General features: G+C 41.4%; 1 protein-coding gene across 1 annotated transcript in view; it reads left to right on the top strand.

The window, feature by feature from the left end:
- The window catches only part of SCN11A (sodium voltage-gated channel alpha subunit 11), a 93,039-nt gene extending 70,982 nt beyond the window's left edge, over positions 1 to 22,057 (top strand). The window contains exons 20-26 of the mRNA XM_010595497.3: positions 326 to 427; positions 893 to 1,162; positions 1,762 to 1,815; positions 4,708 to 4,849; positions 11,226 to 11,326; positions 15,994 to 16,264; positions 21,030 to 22,057. Of these exons, the coding sequence (XP_010593799.2) occupies positions 326 to 427; positions 893 to 1,162; positions 1,762 to 1,815; positions 4,708 to 4,849; positions 11,226 to 11,326; positions 15,994 to 16,264; positions 21,030 to 22,057 (1,968 nt within the window). The remainder of the gene's footprint in view (positions 1 to 325; positions 428 to 892; positions 1,163 to 1,761; positions 1,816 to 4,707; positions 4,850 to 11,225; positions 11,327 to 15,993; positions 16,265 to 21,029) is intronic.
- Positions 22,058 to 22,624: the final 567 nt, after the last annotated feature.

Genomic DNA, 22,624 nt, shown 5'->3' with positions numbered 1-22,624 from the left:
AATTTAACTTTGCATCAATACCACATTTATTTTCACACCTCCCGGTTTTCCTTTAATATATCCATCCTTCCGCCTTTCGTCTTTCATTAAACAAGTCATGTAAATGCAGCATTCTCACCTTTCTGAGCGGTAGCTTTGCCAAACAAGGAGACTAACGGACCCTCCAGCTGCCCTCCCCTTTCCAGCAAGGTCTGACAGGCTAATATCTGGATAGTCCACATGGACACCACACGTTCTGCCTCCTCAGGATCAGGGCTCGGAATCCCCCACCAGCTTCCATAGGCGTGCTGTTAGGTGCAGTACCTGTGGCTTCTCTTCCTCGCAGGTCTCTGTGACCAGCCTCATCGACTTAAAGCCCTTAAAATCCTTCCGTACTCTGCGAGCACTGAGGCCCCTTCGTGCGCTGTCCCAGTTTGAAGGAATGAAGGTATGTTCTTCAGGCAGATAGGAGAAAGCTCAGCTAGCAAAGGAAAGATATTAGCTCCTCTTGGACTTGCATTTCCTTAAATTCCCAAGATTTTCCTGGGCTCCTTCCCACCCAGCTCGATACTTAGAATTTGACAGATGGAGGGAAGTCTAAGTCTATGGTCTCTACCCTAAGAGTTTTGGGGACAGCCAGGATGGGCTCTAGTCCCCCTCAGATCCTAAGGCAGGAGTCCCATACGCCCATCATTAGAGGACACTTCTCAGGTTATCCTCAGCGGCAGCAGAAAGGAAACACTATGGAGAACATATGAGTCATCGAGCTGAGAGAGGTGGGGAGGGTGTGGAGAACGAAGGCATACCTTGAAGAAATCCAGCCTCACACAGTGGACCCAGCCTGGGGAGGTCAGGAGCTGGGTGACTCCTACACACCTCTTGGAATGTTTTTCTTCCATTTTGTTTCCTTAAGGTGGTGGTCAATGCTCTCATAGGTGCCATACCTGCCATTCTGAATGTTTTGCTTGTCTGCCTCATTTTCTGGCTGATATTTTGTATCCTGGGAGTAAGCTTGTTTTGTGGAAAATTTGAAAGATGCATTAATAAAACAGATATGAACTCAGTTATAGATTATGAAATCATTGCAAACAAAAGCCAGTGTGTCAGTAAAAATTTCTCCTGGGTCAACCTGGACGTGAACTTTGACAATGTGGGAATGGCTTACCTCGCTCTGCTGCAAGTGGTAAGTGTTGTTGGCACATTTTTTACTTAGAAGAACTATAAATCATTTCTCAGCTAATAAAAATAACCCTCATACGGGAGCCATTGCCCTCTAGAATTGCCCCCTACTGAACATCTCCAGGTGATATTCCTTTGAAGGTCTGTATGTCTCACCTTGTCCTACACGGCACCTTGCTCTCCAGAGCTCAGCCAGAGAGGGGTGGAACCTGAGATGCCAGGTCATCCATTAAAAAGGGTTCCCTGTTGAAGTCAGTCCCAGGTCAAACCAGAGTACCCAGGTCTTGGACAGACAGTACAGACACAAGTGACATCAGGGAAGAAGAGACAAGATTTAACCAGGGGAACAAAACAGTCTAAGCATCTCTAACAACTCTCTAAGGTAGAAATTTATTTTGGTTTAAAACTTTTATCTTGTGCAAATGAAGAAGAAAACCCATCCTTGAGCTCCCTTCTCCTGTCCTTTTATTTGGATATTCTGTCCTGAAGGGTGGGGCATTATCTTAAGTATATCTTCCCACTGGGCCTTGCTTGCTTTGCATGGCACGTGTCTGTGGACAGCAAGTGTACAACTACACTCATGTTTCTTTGCTTTTGTTGCAGGCAACATTTAAGGGCTGGACAGATATCATGTATGCAGCTGTTGATTTTAGAGGGGTGAGTTTGCGTTTTACCTACCGTGTGACAAAGCGCTGGGGTCAAATCAGGCACATCATGTCACGGATAGCCCAGAGCTTCCTGCATCCCAGTCCCAGTAGCCAGGGTTCTCCTTCTTGTTTTCCTTGGAACAAAGCACCATGAAGCAACACTGCTCAGTTAAAAAGGTTCTTATGTGTCCGTCAGTGAGAATCTGACACCCCCACTTACCCTAGAGTCTAGTCCTCTTTCACCATGACGACCAAGGAGAAACCACTCATGTAGGTGATGGAGCCAGAAGCAACAGAATCACAGGAGGCTTTGGTTTTCCTCTATCTCACCTCTTCTCCAAATAAGTGGACAGACAGAAGCCTACTTTCAAAGGGCACTTGCCCTTGGCTATGGGAAAACCTTAAGACTGGACTAAATCTGAGCAAGAAAGATCCTCCCATGGCCCAGGATCTCCAGAGACTGAAGGGTTTCTGGTGATTGCCAGCTGTTGAACTCTAGCTAAATAGAAAGTGATCAAGAGTTTACAAAGTTGAAAGAATACTCAGTAATCTCATCCATTTCTATTTCCCAGTTGGTAAAACTGAGAGATAAAGAAAGGGAGTTGCCCAAAGCCATCAAGTGAGCAAATGGTTGAGTCAAGGATGGAATCAGGATTGCTAAGGTTTTTCCTGTGGTAACACGTGTATGTGTTGTTTGAGAATCTGTAGTTGATTTCTGGTGCACAGTAAGTGTTCAATACATGTGAGCTGGCGGCAGGAATAGAGGTGTGTGAATAGTGCTATAGAAGTAGTGGAGATAATTTATTTTAAGACGATTAATGTGCACATTTCCTTTGTCTTTTTGAGTACGTGATTTTCACCCTAGTTTGCCTTAGGCATCCTTGAGGTGGCGATGAGGGGTGGGGAGGAGATCTTACCCAGATGTGTGGGAGAAGAGGTAAGTGGCTTAAACATGCTGCCAGAGTGAGTGATGGGTAGGGGAGGTATGTGAAGGGCCCTAGCCCTGATGCCGGTCTTGGGATGTACTCGCTGGTGTATTCTGGCTTCTAGCTTGATGACCTTTGTCTGTGTAGTCACAGAGCATCCCGTTGGTCTTCTCAAATACTGAATCTGTGACTGGTGAAACCATGAACTATTCTCCACCTCAACAACTCCTGGCCTCAAGTAGAGGCTTTTGTTGTTGTTGTTGTTGTTGCCATATCTTCCACATGGCTCCCTGGCACAACAGTGTACTCCCTCTTCTTGGTTTGAGGCCCACCATGGCTATCACTTCCATGTCCAAGGCATGTGGGAACTGAGGGACATTCAAGAGACTAAGCTACGCTAGCCTCCTAACTAAGCCTGCCTGCCTGATAAATCCCAGGACTTGCCAACACAGCCATCTCCTCCCAGAGAATCAGAAATGGAACACAAACCCCTTTCATACCCTCCATGTTCCCCTCAAATCACTGTAGACCCAGAGTGGGAGAATCAGGACATACTTCTCAGGTCTCCACTCTTCTCCAGCCCCTGTTCCTTCTCCCACGGTTCCCTAGGGACAAGTTGGCAGGCTTTTGTCCTCTCCTACCCCTGTCTGAACATCTCAGGTCTCTGCTCTTCTCCATCCCCTGTTCCTTCTCCCACGGTTCTGTAGGGACAAGTCGGCAGGCTTTTGTCTTCTACTCCTATCTGAACCTCTCTGACACAAAACTCTATCCCTTCAAGCTGTCGATATACCAAAGAGGGACACAAAGGAATTTAAACACACCTATATCTCAAGGTGACAACCTAGTTTGCAAGACTATCTTATTTTAACTGTCAGATGCTGAACATTAGTTCTTTCTTTCTGCTACACCATTTCTGTAATAAGCATACCCTTTGCTCAAACAAATGGATACCTCAAGTCAGCTGAGACTAAGATCAGCTACTCTCTAAGGCAAAAGAGAAAAGTGGTATTTTCAAATTCTTACCTCGGTTACACTAGTATATATGATAGGTGTTGAATAGCAAGTATCGTAAATACATTCAACAGATGGCAGATTCATGAACGCTCACAGCTGTATCTTGGAATGAGATCGGGGAAGGAGAAGTGAAATCTTCCCATCACTTTCCCTAAAGTGCATGGAGCTGATGACAGTGTGAAGAGTTTGGACGAGAGGGATCTTAGAGGCTTCTGGCAGCACTTTGAGCTGGGAGAGCTTGATCGTAATAATTCGTATCCATTCTGGAGCTTGATCATTCACTCATTCACTCAATGTGTGTTGAGAATCGAGTTGATTCTGGCTCCTGGCAACCCCATGTTTTACAGAGTAGAACTGAGCTCCACAGAGTTTCCTCGGCTGTGATCTTTATGGGAGCAGATTGCCAGGTCTTATTTCCTGGTGCCACTCAATAGGTTTGAACAGCCAACCTTTCAGCTAGCAGCAAAGTGCAAACCGTTTGCACCACCCAGGGACCCATGAAGGTATTCTAGGCACTAAGAATTGAACAGGGAACAAGACCCAACTACAAGTTAGGTGGAACAGTGAGAATATGAAGGCTGGGGCAGTTCCTCAGCAATTGGTGTTCAGTCACCTTTGCCTGAGGTGACCTCGCCCTCTCCCTGGTGTCCTCGCCTCCACCTGGCCTCCTTCAGGTGCTTTTCCACACAGAGATCCGAGACACCTTTTCAAGGGACGTGTGATTGTGCCACACTCTGTCTCCATTGCTTCAAAGACAAAGCCCAGCCTTCCCATCCCCTGAGAGCCAAGCTAGAAGACACGGAAAGACGCCTCCTTCTAGGGGCCGTGCCTGTTGAGGATGGGGGCGGGGGCGTAGTTGAGGCTGCTAAGAAACACTTTGGTCTTCTAGATAAGGCAGTTGGGATGGCTTATATATTTTTCCAGTAATTGTTGTTGTCTCTTATTTTAAAAAATCCTAACAGGATATGCAACAGCCAAAGTTTGAGGAGAATCAATACATGTACCTATACTTCGTAGTTTTTATCATCTTTGGCTCATTCTTCACTCTGAATCTCTTTATTGGTGTTATTATTGACAACTTCAACCAACAACAGAAAAAGATAAGTATACGCGAGTTGTCCTGACTTGGTAATATCATCTCTGCTCTCCAAAGGGCTTGAATGAAGCCTAATTCTGGTCCAGATTTTTTGTGTAAAGCAGCATTTATCAGCTGCCTAAGAACAAAGAGGGAGCCTACCATGTCCTACTGGAGATTCTCAAAGATGAGGCTGAAAGGAACTTGAAAATGCTTGGGTTTTATTAAATCATTGTTCTTTACCCTCTATCTGTCTTACCCTCTTAATCAATAGACATTGTTACTGTCAAGATTAAGCCTGATAGTAATTGAACCTCAATAGGACAACAACCACTAGGATTAATATTTATGACTCTGAGGTCACATTTAGAAAGTGTTTTTCTTTTCAGCTGAACTTTCCGTGGACTTAAATCATTTTATTTCGCGGGAGGTAATTTAAGTGCACATTGTTGTTGTCGTTAGTGCCATAGAGTTGATTTCAACTCATAGCCACCCCACGTGTGCAGAGTTCCTGTTGCCATCGAGTTGATTCCGACTCATGTAGGGTCGCTATGAGTTGGAATATGTGCAGAGTAGAACTGTTTAATAGTCACGTTTTAATAACCTTTCAAGTGTCCTTTGATATCCAGGGTGAAAAGAACATATTCTCCTCTTTCTGCAAACGTGTGTCCCGACCCCCAGCACCTAAACCTCAGCAGATCTACAAAACCTACTTGGAAAGATGGTTGGGGAAGAGGCAGGGCTAGGGATAAATTTTTCGTGAGTTATAATTTATTGTTTTTATTAGGTACCGTTGAGTCAACTGCAACTCATAGCGACCCCATGCACAACAGAACGAAACACTGCCCAGTTGCGGGCCATCCTCACAATTGTTATGCTTAAGCCCATCGTTGTAGCCACTGTGTCAATCCATCTCATTGAGGGTCTTCCTCTTCTTCACTGATCCCCTACTTTACCAAGCATGATGTCCTTCTCCAGGGACTGATCCCTCCTGACAACATGTACAAAGTATGTGAGATGTAGTCTCGCCATCATTGCTTCTAAGGAGCATTCTGGTTGTACTTCTTCCAAGACAGATTTATTCATTCTTTTGGCAATCCATAGTATATTCAATATTCTTCTCCAACACCACAATTTCAAAGGCATCCACTCTTCTTCAGTCTTCTTTATTCATGGTCCAACTTTCACACGCATAGGAGGAGATTGAAAACACCATGACTTGGATCAGGAGCACCTTAGTCTTCAATGTGACATCTTTGCTTTTCAACACTTTAAAGAGGTCCTTTGCAGCAGATTTACCAATGCAGTGTGTCTTTTGATTTCTTGTTTGCCGCTTCCATGAGTGTTGATTGTGGATCCAAGTAAACTGAAATCCTTGACCACTTCAGGCTTTTCCCTATTTATCATAGTGTTGCTTATTGGTCCCGTTCTGAGGATTTTTGTTTTCTTTATGTTGAGGTGTAATCCATACTGAAGGCTGTGGTCTTTGATCTTCATCACTAAGTGCTTCAAGTCCTCTTCACTTTCAGCAAGCAAGGTTGTGTCATCTGCATAACGCAGGTTGTTGAGGAGTCTTCCTTCAATCCTGATGCCCCGTTCTTCTTCATATAGTCCAGCTCGGAATATTTGCTTAGCATACAGATTGAATAGGTATGGTGAAAGGATACAACCCTGATGAACACTTTTCATGACTTTAAAACACACAGTATTCCCTTGTTCTGTTTGAACGACTGCCTCTTGACCTATGTACAGGTTCCTCATGAGCCCAATTAAGTGTTCTGGAATTCCCATTCTTTGCAATGTTATCCAAAATTTGTTATGATCCACACAGTTGAATGCCTTTGCATAGTCAATAAAACACAGGTAAACAGCCTTCTGGTATTCTCTGTTTTCAGCCAGGATCCATCTGACATCAGCAATGATATCCCTGGTTCCACGTCCTCTTCTGAAATCGGCCTGAATTTCTGGCAGTTCCCTGTCGATACACTGCTGCAGCCACTTTTGAATGATCTTCATCAAAATTTTACTTGTGTGTGTGATGTTAATGATATTGTTCGATAATTTCCACATTTGGTGGGATCACTTTTCTTGGGAATAGGCATAAATATAGACCTCTTCCTGTCAGTTGGCCAGGTAGCTGTCTTCCAAATTTCTTGGCATAGACAAATGGGTACTTCCAGTGGTGCATCCGTTTGTTGAAAAATCCCAGTTGGTATCCCGTCAATTCCTGGAGCCTTGTTTTTCACCAATGCCTTCAGTGCAGCTTGGACTTCTTCCTTCAGTGCTTTTGATTCCTGCTCATATGGTACCTCCTATAATGGTTGAACGTTGACCAATTCTTTTTGGTATAGTGACTCCGTATTCCTTCCATCTTCTTTTAATGCTTCCTGAGTCGTTTAATATTTTCCCCATAGAATCCTTCAATGTTGCAACTCAAGGCTTGAATTTTTTCTTCAGTTCTTTCAGCTTGAGAAATGCAGAACGTGTTCTTCCTTTTTGGTTTTCCATCCCCAGCTCTTTGCACATGCCATTATAATACTTTACCTTGTCTTCTTGAGCTGCCCTTTCAAATCTGTTCAACTCTTTTACTTCATCATTTCTTCCATTAGCTTTAGCTACTCAACATTCTAGAGCAACTTTCAGAGTCTCTTCCATTTTGGTCTTTTCCTCCTTTCCTGTCTTTTAAATGACCTCTTGCTTTCTTCATGTCCTTGATGTCATCACACAACTCATCTGGTCTTCGGTCATTAGTGTTCAACACGCCAAATCTATTCTTGAGATGGTCTCTAAATTCAGGTGGGATATACTCAAGGTCGTACTTTGGCTCTCTTGGACTTGTTCTAGTTTTCTTCAGTTTCAACTTGAACTTGCATATGAGCAATTGATGGTCTGTTCCACGGTCAGCCCCGGCCTTGTTCTAACTGATGATATTGAGCTTTTCCATCAACTCTTCCCACAGAAGTGGTCAATTTGATTCTTATGTATTCCATTTGGCAAGGTCCACATGTATAGTCACCATTTACGTTGGTGAAAAAAGATATTTGCAATGACGAAGTTGTTGGTCTTGCAAAATTCTGTAATGCAATTTCTGGCATCATTTATAATAAACATGTTTTATTTTTCTCATTCTGAAATCCATAGGATTTCCTTTGGAAAACAAAGGAAGATACAAAGGAAATTTAAATTACTCACAGACAACCACCACATAAGTCTTTCCTCAATGCCTCTTGTCATTTTGATACTATCCCTTCCAGTTACTTTTTACCCAAATATTTTACCATGTTGGGATTATGCTGTATTTTTAGTTTTGTAGCTTTCTCCCTCCACATCATGAAATCATGTCTAATACAAGAATTTCCAGGGCTGAACTACACCCCATCTTATGGATAAACCACAGTTTATCCTAATCAATCCTCTTTTTGGACATTTAGGTTGTTTCTAAATTTCTTGCTCTTCTAAACAATCATAACCATTTTTGAAACTCCCTCTATGCATCTCTGATTGTTTCTTCAGGGTAAATTCCTAGAATTAGAATATAAAAAATATATATATAAGGCATTAAAAATGTGTTGTCAGCTCACCTTCCAGAAATTCTGTGCTGTGCCCTTTCCTGCAGGCTGTGGGGATGCCTGTTTATTCTGTTCTCATTATTCTGAGTGTTTTAACTTTCATCATCTTTTTTAGTTTGATGGGCACAAGTGTTATCTCATTGTTTTATTTCTCATTTATTTGATCATTTCTGAGGTTAAGCATTTTTGCACAGGTTGATGGCCATCAGTATTTCTCCCTTTAAAAATTATCTTTTTATATCCTTTGTGTGTTTTTAAACATATTTTTTTACTGTGGTAACAAAACATTTGCCATTTCAACACCTTTTACATGTACAATTCAGGGACATTAATTACGGTCATCATGTCATGTGACCACCACTGTCTGTCACCAGATTTTTCCATCACCCTTAACAGAAGCTTAGTGCCATTTTTAAAATTGGAATTATCATCATTTTCTTACATGTTTTTATGTAGTTAGTCAGGTTTGTGACTTGCTTCTTAGATTTTTGTAATGATGTTTTTGACTTGTAGACATTTAGAATCAATCAAACTGCCAATCTCGTCCTTTTTGGTGTCTTTTCTCTTGCATTTATATCCTGAAGGTATTTCTCAATCTCAATATCAGGGGACTAAATATTCACCTCTGGTTTTCCTAACTGTTTTATGGCTTTTTATTATTATTATTATTGGACTCTTGTAATCCGTTTGCAATACACCTCAATACCGACTAGCCTTCTTAGTGTCTGCTGGGAGCGTCATTCACGGCCCTTCTGCGGCTCTCTCACTGCATGACTCAGGAGTGTGTACTTATAGGTCACTCTGTGGATCACCTCTAAGTGTGGATGTCAGCCCTTGAGTTTTTAGATTTAGGCTTACATTTGAAATCACTGTTTTGATCAGTTCACAGCACACTTTGGTTTGGTTTGGTTTTACTTTTCATTATGGAAGTTTCAAACATGTACAAGAGTGTAGTAGCAGGAGCCTAAAATACCTATCACCCAGCATAACGTTTGTTGACTTCAGAAAGTCTTTGTGACCTCTAAGCCCTTACCCAACACTGACATCAGATTTTTTTATAGAGCAAATTACAGACATCACAGCATTTCTTCTCTAAGTATTTCTTATAAAATATCTCTTTTTAAAACACAACCACAATTCCATTATCACACCTAAAAAAATTCAACACTAATTCATTAATATCATTAAATAATACCCAGTATTCAGATTTCCCAGAGTTTTTATTTTTTTTAATATTTATTTATATTAAAGGTTTTTTGTTTTGTTATTTATTTATTTATTTCATATCAGGATTCAAATAAAGTCCTCTCACTTCACAGCTTCCTTGTTCTTGGGAATGACAAGGTGTCCCAGGATCAGGCAGTTATCTTTCCTGTCCCAGATCAGGAATCAGCCATTCTCTGAGGAGTGCGTGCTGGCTTTAGTGGGAAATGCTGTTCCAAGACCACAATCTTGCTCGTCGTTTCTGAGCTTTTCAGTGGACAGAGCTGCTTCATTCAGGATTACGAGGAGACTTATTTGTGGGATTGCAGATACTGATAATTCAAATTCAGGACTAGAAGGTTTTCACTTCATCTCCCCTCCACCTCATCTGTGTCTCCTCTTTTCCACGCTGAGAAATCAGGGCACAGGAGGTGATAGGATTTAAAATTTCCACAATTGCTCATTTTCTTTATCCCACAAAGCACACAAAACAGCCTCAGCACAACAGTATTAAAGTCATCATGACGAATACGATTACTGAAAACACTTGTTACCGACACACTGTCAAAACAACCTGGTTAATTCCTGGGGTCCAGACTGGTGATGTCAATTCAAACTCCAAACCTTCATTGAGAAAGGCCTGGGGTCACGAATTATCAGAGGAGTCCAGGTTGAGGCAGACACGTTTCCTCACGGACTTCTGTTCCCAGTGGACGGGGTCTGTTTTCTTTCCGCCGTCGCTGAGAATGCAGCCCTTGAAGAGCTCCAGATTCCTACAGGGACTTCTGCTCCACCCTTCCTTCCATATAAACCCACTGCCTTGGGGCTGACCCCCTTGTGGTTTTTAAAACCCAGGGGTCTAGTTTATAGCCAGTTGCTGTTGAATCAATTCCAACTCATGGCAACCCCTCACGTTGCAGAGTAGAACTGCTCCATAGGGCTTTCAAAGCTCAAATCCTTCAGGAATCTGGTTTATAGAGATTAGCAAATGTCTTTAGGCCAGCCATGGCTTCAGGGCTAATGTACTACTTCGTTTTTATTTTATTTTTCAAATCTTTCTTGTTTTCCAGACCCTGGAGATTTTCCTTCCTTTTGTGCAAGTTCAGCTATACATTTAAAGGAAATTCTGTTTTGTTTTACCCAGTGCTTCTAGATAGTTTGTCCCTGAATTTCCAGAAACTAAAATCCTTGTTCATTTTTTTATTCTCTCAGTATTGAAAACATTTAAAACTTTTTTTTATTTTCCCCTGAGAATGGCTCTGGGCAGGTTTTATGAAATTGTTAGTAATGTTTTACGTATTCATTATTTAGGAGAATTTCATTTGGCGTTTTATGGGACTTTTATCTAAATGTTTGTAAAGATTCCATAAACGTTTGCAAAAAAAAAAAAATTGTAACCTTTGTTTATATTATAAAAAGTGAAGCGTAGCTGATGAGAGTGACCTATTCCTCCCCGTTCTTTAATTTAAACCATTTCCTTCCAGCCCTTCCCTAGAGTTCAGCCTCGTACTCTCCATTCAAATTTCAAGAATCATTAATAAAAATGTAATATAACTTTAAAACAATTTCTAAAAATTCAGAACTCGTCTCCAAAAAAACTATTAATTATCTCTCATATTCTCCATGTACTTAGGTGGCCAAGACATTTTTATGACGGAAGAACAGAAGAAATACTACAATGCAATGAAAAAACTAGGATCCAAAAAACCTCAAAAACCCATTCCAAGGCCTCTGGTGAGAACAACTGAATAATTCTAATTACATACATCATAGACTGATTAAGTGGTTATGAGGAACTTGGGTTTCTGCAAACTCCTTTATTCTTTAAATTCACAGACATTACCTAAAAACTCAATAAAAACCCAAATGTACTGGTAATTCTACATCCTTAGGAAAATAAGACATTCAAATTCAACAGTAAGACCCTGGACAATGGCTTTAATTTGCATTTTAGTGAGCGCACAGTGAGTGCTGAGTATATATTCATTGCAATGATGTGAAAGCAGTTTGTTTGAACTTCATGTTGCCAACACTTAAAATGTATTTGTAATATTTTCACCAGAATTTTGTGGTGTTTGAGATTGACATCATGCCTACTTCTTTGTACTTCACAAGAATTTATGATCAACTTTCTACATCAGGAGTCAGCAAACTTTGTAAAGGACTACATGAAAAGTATTGTAGACTTTGCAGGTTAAGTGGCCTCCTGCCATCATGCTGCAAAAGAAGCCTTATGCAATACATAAATGAATGGACGGGGCTGTGTTCCAATACAATTTTATTTATGGACACTGAGATTTGGATTTCACATAGTCTTCACATATCACAAAGTAATATTTCTCTTTTGAGTTTTTCCCAGCCATTAAAAAATGTGAAGATCATTCTTAGTTCATGGGCTGTACAACAGCAGGAAGTAGGCCAGGTCTGGCCTGCGTGCCTTAGCTAGCTGAGCCCTGCTTTCCATGAGTCCTGCTTCTCCAGGTACTAAGGGCAACGTCAACGTGCCATCCAGTGCTGCTCTGTGCTTGCAGCCCATTTGAGGAGCATTCAGATTACAAAACAGCACCAAGGCACAGTTGATGGCTCTGACAAGGCAGGGAGGGTGGGGGGGGGAGCGAAAAGTCTGTAAAGCAGCAACAAAGGGGAGTTTGAGATCTGACACATGTAGAGGGCTTAGGGATTTTCATTCTAGACGCAAGACCCAACAAGAACCATCAAACAAGATCCAAAAAAAAAAAGATCCAAGGTATGTTTAATTGACTGCTGGATTCCTGCAGTCAGAACAAACCTGGCACATAGTATATCCTCAGCAATTATTTGTTGAATGAAAGAATGTGTTTTAGGCCATGAACAATAGTCCATCCTGGTAGGATAAATGTTTGTATTGCACTAAAGATGTCTGTAAATATCAGGGCAAAGTGTTCAGAATTTATCCTGTATACAGGGGATTTTTGACCAGGAGTTAATGATAAAATTATATTTGGGAATGTTTAATCTACCAGCAGTCTGTGGGACCTCAGTTTACCTAAGTCCAGTCTAGCTTTTAAGTACCACTCTCACTTTCCAGTACTAATTTCACTTTGGAGTTCTTATTTGAACTTGAGTCAACAAAAAAGACAAAGGATTTTTGTTTACTTGTGATCTACACAGCCACTGACTCAATACCAGTTGGTCCTAGGTTAGGAATGAATGATAAGACTCGTGCGATGCAATACGTTCCTTCATGTTTACCAGTTTGGTTCATAAAGGATATGAAGTGAGCAACGTAGCACACAGCCAAACAGAGGCTGCAACATCACAGAGGCAGTTTCCACACCCCTCCACTGCACAAGGCGTGCTTGGCAGCAACAGATGAACTTGAAGTTGCCGTGGACTGCTTTGCCACAAGGAAGCTACCACCTCCATTCCTTCCCTGTCTTTTATAACATGTTTGTTGCGTGGCTCATCTGGAGTAGGCGCCAAGCCATAGCCTTCCCAGTGTAGCTACAACCTGCCAATCAAGTTTTCGCAGTGAAAATTCTGATACCCAAGTTCATTGTCACCAGTTAACCCTGTACTGTATCTTAACCTCCTGTATTCCAGAGAGCAGTGCTGGTGAGACGGATCCAGTGTCATTTCCCTGGATGTGTCTGAGTCTGGGCTAAGACTACTCATCAGCTGCTAACCTTTTGCCCTGAACTATACCTCCCCAGAGGTTTTTTAAATCTCTGAAATCTAAATATTATCTTTTGACCTTTGGAGCAAATGACTAGTAATTGCATGGAGGGAGGGGATTCAGCTCTTTTAGGCTTGAGAAGTGATGGTTTTCATTTCCAGCAATAGGGCAGGGGGACTGGAATAATTTCTGATTCCTCCTGAAGCATCCCCACAAGGTGACTTCATTTCTTGATTTAAAAATCATACTGAGATGCAGAAGTCAGTGTACAAGCTGAAGTGGCACAGGCTGACACAGAGTGCTTCTGGATCATCTACCACTTTGGGTAATTTATACTCTTAACCTCCTCCGTTTGTCTAAATATTAAACTAAAGGTGAGGACCTTTATTCTTGCCCCTCATTCTGCTTCCCTGGAGAATAGTCTTAAAACTATCTTTTCTCCTGGGTCTTTTCTGGCTTCTCAGATATATTCCTATATAGGAAATGCTCTGACTTTCGAGTATCTTCTCCAAGCTCCTTGATAAAAGTCTTAGGGCTCCCAGCTCATGGTTTGAGAAACACCCGTTTAAATGGAGTGTCCCTCCAGTGCTGTCCTCACCTCTTTCTTCTCACCACCGGTGCCCTACCTGAGTGGTGTCATTCACTCTCCTGGTTTCCATTCACATCAGTATTGATGCACGGAACTCTACATCTGTAATCCAGCTTCTGCACCTGAGCTCCAAGCCCACACCTCCACCTGCTCCATGGCCCTTGCATGTCCCGCTGGGGCTCAACATACTCAAGACAGATCTCATCGCCTCCCTCCAAAACTGTTCATCCTCTGGGTTCTCTGGCCAGTAGAATGGCTCCACCAAACAGAAATGAGAGCCTCGGCTTTCATTACATTCAAATAGTCTATGATTCCTCTTGTTCCTACCTCCGTATTAGCTCTTAAATCTATAAGATTTAAATCTATAAGTCTTTCTCTGCTATCACCCTGCAAGCCACCATCATATTTTTCCTGGACTAGCACACAGACCCCTAGGTAATCCCTAGGTTGCCACAACTGATCTTTAGATGTCTTCTACATAGAATCGTGTATGCACACTTTGATTAGATAATGATACAATCTAAAATATACATATATACTAAAACTACCAGTCTATAGTTAAGAACGGTGACACAATTTCAGTATCTGAGTTTGTGTTTAAGAAGTTTTCCACCCAGTGAAGGACGAAGTAGTGTTTCACAGCAGCTAGACTGAAGTAACCGGTAGAATAACTGTGTCATTTCACTGCCTGTGGTAGATCAGGCAAACTGGAGCTAGAACCTGTGCAGAAGCAATCAGCACATGCTTACTTTGGGACAGTATGGCCGTCTCTGCACAAACCAATATGTAAATTTGCTGTCAGTGATAATAAGAAATAATGAGTTTTTATGTTTCCATTTTTAGTAATCGTTGGATCATAGTCCCATTTATCTAGCTTTATCCTCAAGTGAACAAGAATTAGAAAATAGACATTCAAGAATTGCCTAAATACATAATATAGTTTATAAAGAGAATGTGCTACATTCTGCTTTGGCGAGTAACGTCTGGGGTCTTAAAAGCCTGTGAATGACCATCTAAGATATCCCACTGGTCTCACCCCTTTGGAAGCAAGAGAGAATGAAGAAAACTAAAGACACAAGGGAAAGATAGGTACAAAGGACTAATGGACCACAACTGCCACGGCCCCCACCAGTCTGAGTCCAGTATTACTAGATAGTGCCTGGAAACTACCACTGACTGCTCTGACAGGGATTGGAGCGTCCCAATCAGAGCTGGAAAAAAAATGTAGAACAAAATTCTAGCTCACGAAAGAAAGAAAGAAAGAAAGAAAGAAAAAGATCAGGCTTACTGGCCTGACAGAGAAACCCCAAGAGTGTGGCCCCCGGACACCCTTTTAGCTCAGTAATGAGGTCACTCCCAGGGTTCACCCTTCATCCAAAGATTAGACAGGCCCATAAAACAAAATGAGACTAAAGGGGCACACCAGCCCAGGGCCAAGGACTAGAAGGCAGGAGGGGACAGGAAAGCTGGTAACAGGGAACCCAAAATCAAGAAGGGAGAGTGTTGACATGTCATAAGGTTGTTAACCAGTGTCATAAAACAATATGTGTACTATTTCTTGAGAAGCTAGTTTGTTCTGTAAACCTTCATCCAAAGTACAATAAAAAAAAAAAAAAAGAGTTGCCTAAATAAGAGTTTTGGTTAATACAAGTTCTGATTATTCTGAACTGGCAAACAAAGCCTTGGAGATGTTAATTTCATTTTGTCCAACATACTTAGGTGAACAGGTATTCTCTGGATTAACATTATTGAAGCCAAATTACAGAAACAGATGAAATATGGAGATCAAGGTTTATCTTTTCCTCTTAAATCCAACGTGAACTACTTTATTTCAGCAAAACGACATTATTCATCTCATCAGAATTATGTTAATAAGAATTTTTTTAATGGAATTAAAGTTGTAAGCCTAAGCAGCTTATAACCAGTTACCTAATTAGGTAATTAGCTACCTAATTAAATTTAAAGGAAAGTATGCAAGACAATACCGGGAATCTATAAGAATTTCTTGTCCTTTAAAAAGTATTTCTGCCTTTTTCAAGAAACTGCTTTAATTGTAAGAGAGAACACATTCTGTCGTATTCATGTGCCTTTTTTTATGTATGTGATTTCATTCTTGCAACTCAAAATAATCTATAATTTCTTTTTTTCCCCCCTCAGAACAAATGCCAAGGTCTTGTGTTCGACCTAGTCACCAGCCAGGTCTTTGACATCCTCATCATAAGTCTCATTGTCCTAAATATGATCAGCATGATGGTGGAATCGGAAGACCAAAGTGATGATGTGGAAAGCACCCTTGAGACTCTCAACCTGGCCTTTGTGGCTATCTTTACAGTGGAGTGTCTCATCAAAATCTTTGCTTTGAGGCAGTACTACTTCACCAACGGCTGGAATTTATTTGATTGTGTGGTCGTGGTTCTTTCTATTGTTAGTAAGTAAAATCACCAACCAGAGGGGCTTTAGACAGAGAGCCAGAAGTAAAGTTCTAAATCACCATGAGTCATCCAAATTTTTCACAAACCCACAAATTTGTGTGTCATGCCATTTCTGAAATAATAGGCAGACATACGAATGCCACTCTCTAGTAGGATGTTGCCAGGAGATGTAGTGTAATTTCTGTTCTCTAGACTGTCTACACAATTGATGTAGAGAGTTAAATCATTTGTGGATAGTTTGAGATAGAAAAAAATTAAAACCAAACCTGTTGCAGTTTGAGTCGATTCTGACTCATAGCGACCCTATAGGACAGAGTGGAACTGCCCCATAGAGTTTCCAAGGAGCAGCTGGTGGATTCGAACTGCATACACCTACAATAAGACCAGTTAATACAACTATTATTCAAATTTACACACAAACCATGAATGCCAAAGATGAAGAAATTGAAGATTTTTACCAACTTCTGCAGCCTGAAATTGATCAAACATGCAATCAAGATGCATTGATAATTACTGATGATTGGAATGCAAAGATTAAAGATAAAGTATCTGTGGGTGGAAAATATGGCCTTGGTGATAGAAACGACATTGGAGATGACATGACAGAATTTTGCAATACCAACGACTTCTTCATTGCAAATAACTTCTTTCAACAACATAAACAGTGAGTATACATGTGGGCTTCATCAGATGGAATACACAGGAATCAAATTGACTACATCTGTGGAAAGAGATGATGGAAAAACTCAATATCATCAGTCAGAACAAGGTCAGGGCCGACCTTGGAATAGACCATCAATTGCTCATGTGCAAGTTCAAGTTGAAGCTGAAAAAAACTAAATCCATGAGAGCAAAAATATGACCTTGAGTATACCCCATCTGAATTTAGAGACCATCTCAAGAATAGATTTGACTCACTGGACACTAATGACCAAAGACCGACAAGTTGTGGGAGGACATCATATATGAAGAAGGCAAGAAGTCATTAAAAAATGAGACAGAAAGAAAACACCAAAATGGATGTCAGAAGAGACTCTGAAAATTGCTTTTGAAAGTAGAGTAGCTAAAGTGAATGGAAGAAATGATGAAGTCAAAGAGCTGAACAGAAGATTTCAAAGGGCAGCTCCAGAAGACCAAGTAAAGTGTTATAATGACATGTGCAGAGACCTGGAGTTAGAAAACCAAAGGTGAGGAACAACGCTCGGCATTTTTCAAGCTGAAAGAACTGAAGGAAAAATTCAAGCCTCCAGTTGCAGTATTGAAGGATTCTGTGGGCGAAATATTAAAAGATGCAGGAAGCATCAAAACAAGATGGAAGGAATACACAGAGTCACTGTACCAAAAAGAATTGATCGATGTTCAACCATTTCAGGAGGTAGCATATGATCAAGAACCAATGGTATTAAGAAGTCCAAGCTGCACTGAAGGCATTGGTGAAAAACAAGGCTCCGGGGATAGACAGAATACCGACTGAGATGTTTCAACAAATGAGTGCAGCACTGGGGGTGCTCACTCGTCTATGCCAAGAAATGTGGAAGACAGCTACCTGGCCAACTGACTGGAAGAGATCCGTATTTGTACCCATTCCAAAGAAAGGTGATCCAAATAGAACGTGGAAACTATCAAGCAAAATTATTAATATCACACACAAGTAAAATTTTGTTGAAGACAATCCGAAAGCGGCTGCAGCAGTATATCAACAGGGAACTGCCAGAAATTCAAGCTGGATTCAGAAGAGGATGTGGAACCAGGGATGTCACTGCCGATGTCAGATGGATCCTGGCTGAAAGTAGTGGATACCAGAAAAATATTTACCTGTGTTTTATTGATTATGCAAAGGCATTGGACTGTGTAGATCATAACAAATTGTGAATAACATTGCAAAGCATGGGAATTCCAGACACTTAACTGTGCTCATAAGGAGCGTGTACGTTGACCAAGAGGTAGTCTTTCAAACATAACGAGGAGATACTGAGTGGTTTAAAGTCAAATAAAGTGTATGTCAGGGTTGTATCCTTTTACCATACTTATTCAATCTGTATGCTGAGCAAATAATCTGAGAAGCTGGACTATATGAAGAGGAACGGGGCATCAGGATTGGAAGAAGACTCATCAACAACCTGTGTTATGTAGAAAACACAGCCTTGCTTGCTTCAAGTGAAGAGGACTTGAAGCACTTACTGATGAAGATCAAAGACCACAGCCTTCAGTATGGATTATACTTCACCATAAAGAAAACAAAAATTCTCACAATTGGACCAATAAGTACCATCATGATAAACAGAGAAAAGATTGAGGTTGTCAAGGATTTCACTTTACTTGGATCCACAATCAACAGCCATGGAAGCAGCAGTCAAGAAATCAAATGATGTATTGCATTGGGCAAATGTGATGCGAAAGACCTCTTTAAAGTGTTAAAAAGCAAAGATATCACTTTAAGGACCAAGGTGTGCCTGACCTAAGCCATGGTATTTTCAGTTGCCTCATATGCATGTGAAAGCTGGGCAATGAATAAGGAAGACTGAAGAAAAATTGATGCCTTTGAATTATGGTGTTGGTGAAGAATATTGAATATACCATGGACTGCCAGAAGAATGGAAACCCTGATGGTGTCATGATTAAGAGCTACGGCTGCTAACCAAAAGGTCGGCAGTTCGAATCCACCAGCTGCTCCTTGGAAACCTATGGGGCAGTTCTACTCTGTCCTGTAGAGTTGCTATGAGTCGGAATTGACTCAATGGCAACGGGTGTGGTTTAGTTTTTTTTGGCCAGAAGAATGAATAAATCTGTCTTGGAAGAAGCACAGCTAGAATGCTTCTTAGAAGCAAGGATGGTGAGACTTCACCTCATGTATTTCGGACATGTTATCAGGAGGGACCAGTCCTTGGTGAAGGACATCATGCTTGGTAAAGTAGAGGGCCGGTGAGAAAGAGGAAGACCCTCAATGAGATGGATTGACACAGTGGCTGCAACAATGGGCTCAAGCATAACAATGACTGAGAGGATGGTTCAGGACCTGGCAGTGTTTCGCTCTGTTTACATAGGGTCCCTGTGAGTTGGAACTGACTCATAGCACACACAGTACAAATATAGCACACATAGTACACAGCAAAGGAGAGTTTAGAGAAAGGACAGATTCCTGTGGGCTGTGTTAGTCAAAGAAGTAATTTTGGAAGAAGTAGGACATAAAGGATGCATCTCCAACAGTGACTGCCAAATTGTCACTTAATCTATTCCACATCTTGCCCGGGTTAGGTGCCCAGTTAACGTATGAATTAAACTTCTTTGATACAATTGAACAGTGAGTGAAGTATCCCATCATCTAGTTCTCTTAAGTCATTAGGTGATGGCAGATGCATTTTGGCTGCCTGCCCTACAGTGATCCCTAAATGACCTTAGAGGACGCCCAGGGCAAGAACAAGGCCAAGTCTACACAAGGCAAGCATGTTCCAGACATCCTGTAATATTTGGGCCAAAAATGTGACTTGTTTTAAATCCGTGTATCATTTGCCTGCAGGGCAGGCAATGAAAACTCAAGGTAACATTTTAGGCCAAATATTCAGTTTGAAAAAAACTTCTGCTTGAGATGCCGCTTTGGGTTGTCAACAACAGAGAAAGTAGCTTCCAAGTTGATTATTAAGCTTCTTGAGTTTGGACCTTGGGGATCCCTGAGTTGAGTGTATTTACAGATACGAGCAATCCCTAGTCCAAAACTGAGTGTCCCAACACGCCATGTCCCCTCAGCCCTACCCACATTGAGGCTCTTCTGGCAAATAAGCTGTCCTTGCCTGTGTCAGGGCTGTGTTCAATTCTTCCATTCAAGTAAGAACCCATTTATTTTAAAGATCTTTGGAGGTAAAAAACCAAAAAACAAACCCATTGCCATCCAGTCGATTCCGACTCCTGGGAACCCTATAGGACAGAATAGAACTGCCCCATAGGGTTTTTCCACCCATAGCCCTAGCTCAAGCCAAACTTGAATATCAGAAATTTCTCCTTTCTCTCTAATATAAAAGACTCAAACTGTAGTTTATCTGTTTTTCATTCTATATACCGTATTCAGTAAACATAGGAACCTATTATATTTGTTACCCCATCCCAACCCAAACCCACTGACGTCGAGTCAATTCCAACTCATAGCGACCCTATAGGACAGAGCAGAACCGCCCCATAGAGTTTCCAAGGAGCACCTGGTGGATTCGAACTGCTGACCTTTTGGTTAGCAGGCGTAGCACTTGACCACAACACCACCAGGGTTTCCTGTTACCCCGTAAGTGGCTTTAAATACCCAGAGTAGATAATGTACATCAAGTGCATGGCATAGCTCACAAAATACCCTTTCACAAACCACTTAAGCTTCCCTTCTGGCCTCTCTTTTCCTTTGTTGTCCTTCTTCAATATTTTAGACATTCTCTGAGTTCCTCTCAGCTCTCACATGACTTTCCACATTCTGAGAACAGGAATTTTCTGTGCAAGGCACAAGTACAGATCAAACACAGTGATTTGTGTGGAAGTGAACCTTTTTAGTTTAATCGTGGTCTCTTTCACACTCTGAAACTTTGTGGCCTTCAGAAATTATTTTCCAAGTTAAGGCACAGATAGATGTTTTCCCCAATATTAGTAAAGAAAATTCTTAATTTTGTGTATGAATGGCAAAGCACTGAAAAAGCTGGCCTCTTTAGGATTCTGAGACACGAGGGGCAGCCTGGGTCTGAATGCAGTGTGACTACTGGGAACTCACTGACCGTTCTTTCTCCTAAGGTACAATGATTTCTTACTTGAAAAGCAAACAGAACATTCCTTTTCCTCCAACGCTCTTCAGGATTGTCCGCTTGGCTAGAATAGGCCGAATCCTGAGACTTGTTCGAGCAGCACGTGGAATTAGGACTCTTCTTTTTGCTCTGATGATGTCACTTCCTTCTCTGTTCAACATTGGTCTTCTGCTCTTTCTGGTTATGTTTATTTATGCTATTTTTGGTATGAAATATTTTTCTGAAGTGAAACAAGAGTCTGGAATTGACGACATGTTCAACTTCCAAACATTTGTCAGCAGCATGCTGTGTCTCTTCCAGATAACCACATCGGCAGGCTGGGACACCCTCCTCAACCCCATGCTGAAAACAAATGACCCATGTGACTTCTCCCTGGAGAACTGTTACCTCCCTGCCATAGCCATAGCCTACTTCGTCAGCTACATCATCATCTCTTTTCTCATTGTGGTCAACATGTACATCGCTGTGATTCTAGAGAACTTCAATACAGCCACTGAAGAAAGTGAGGACCCTTTGAGTGAAGATGACTTTGAAATATTCTACGAAGTCTGGGAAAAGTTTGATCCAGAAGCGACACAGTTCATCAGATATTCTGCCCTTTCTGACTTTGCCGATGCCCTGCCTGAGCCTTTGCGTGTGGCAAAACCAAATAGATTTCAATTTCTAGTGATGGACTTACCCATGGTGAGTGGGGATCGTCTGCACTGTATGGATGTTCTCTTCGCTTTCACCACTAGGGTGCTTGGTGACTCCGAGGGCCTGGATAGCGTGAAGGCAATGATGGAGGAGAAGTTCATGGAAGCCAACCCTTTCAAGAAGTTATATGAACCCATAGTCACCACCACCAAGAGGAAAGAAGAGGAAAGATGTGCTGCTGTTATTCAAAAGGCCTTTCGAAGGTACATAACGATGACCAGGAGTGCCTTGGAAGACAGGCCTCACCCACCACTCCAGACACTCTGCAATGGAGATTTGTCCAGCTCAGGGGTGACTGAGGGCAAGGTCCACTATGACTGAGCCCCTGGCCTCCACCCTTACCTCACAGGCTCACAGCCTTGCCTCTAGCCTGTAGCTCCAGGGGTCCACAGCTCAGTGTATGAACAAGCAATGGACTCACTGAACTAGCCATTCCATTTTTCCTGGCTAAAGTCAAGAAGTGATATTTCAATGTTCATTTCAAATAAATCTTACAGAGATATAAGATAAAGCTATCTGACTATCAACCACTGGTACTACTTTAATAAGGACGAAGACACTGTAAAGGGTCATTTATGTTAGGATTGAAACACATTTCAAATTATGTCAAAATAAAACCACAAAAAGACAAAACAGCACATTGAAAGTTTTAAATTGTGTTTTTCTGTATGTTTCTAGGTCCATTACCCAATACCTTGGCGTGATGTTTTTACCTGTGCAAGTATGTGGCCCGTCCCATATGGGTCTTTTGCATGTTAAATGAAAATTCAAAAGCTGCTAATAAAGGAATGGTTTATTGCAGACATTTTTAGCAACATTAAATGTTTTATTTCATACTTAAAGGCGTGATCTTGAGGTGTCAGTTACTACCTATCTTTTGTCAGCTAT

This window comes from Loxodonta africana, chromosome 27 (genome assembly GCF_030014295.1).
Source record: "Loxodonta africana isolate mLoxAfr1 chromosome 27, mLoxAfr1.hap2, whole genome shotgun sequence".
NCBI classification, from domain to species: domain Eukaryota; kingdom Metazoa; phylum Chordata; class Mammalia; order Proboscidea; family Elephantidae; genus Loxodonta; species Loxodonta africana.
The sequence above is the reverse complement of the archived record's forward strand: the minus strand, read 5'-3'. Positions and strand labels throughout refer to the sequence as shown.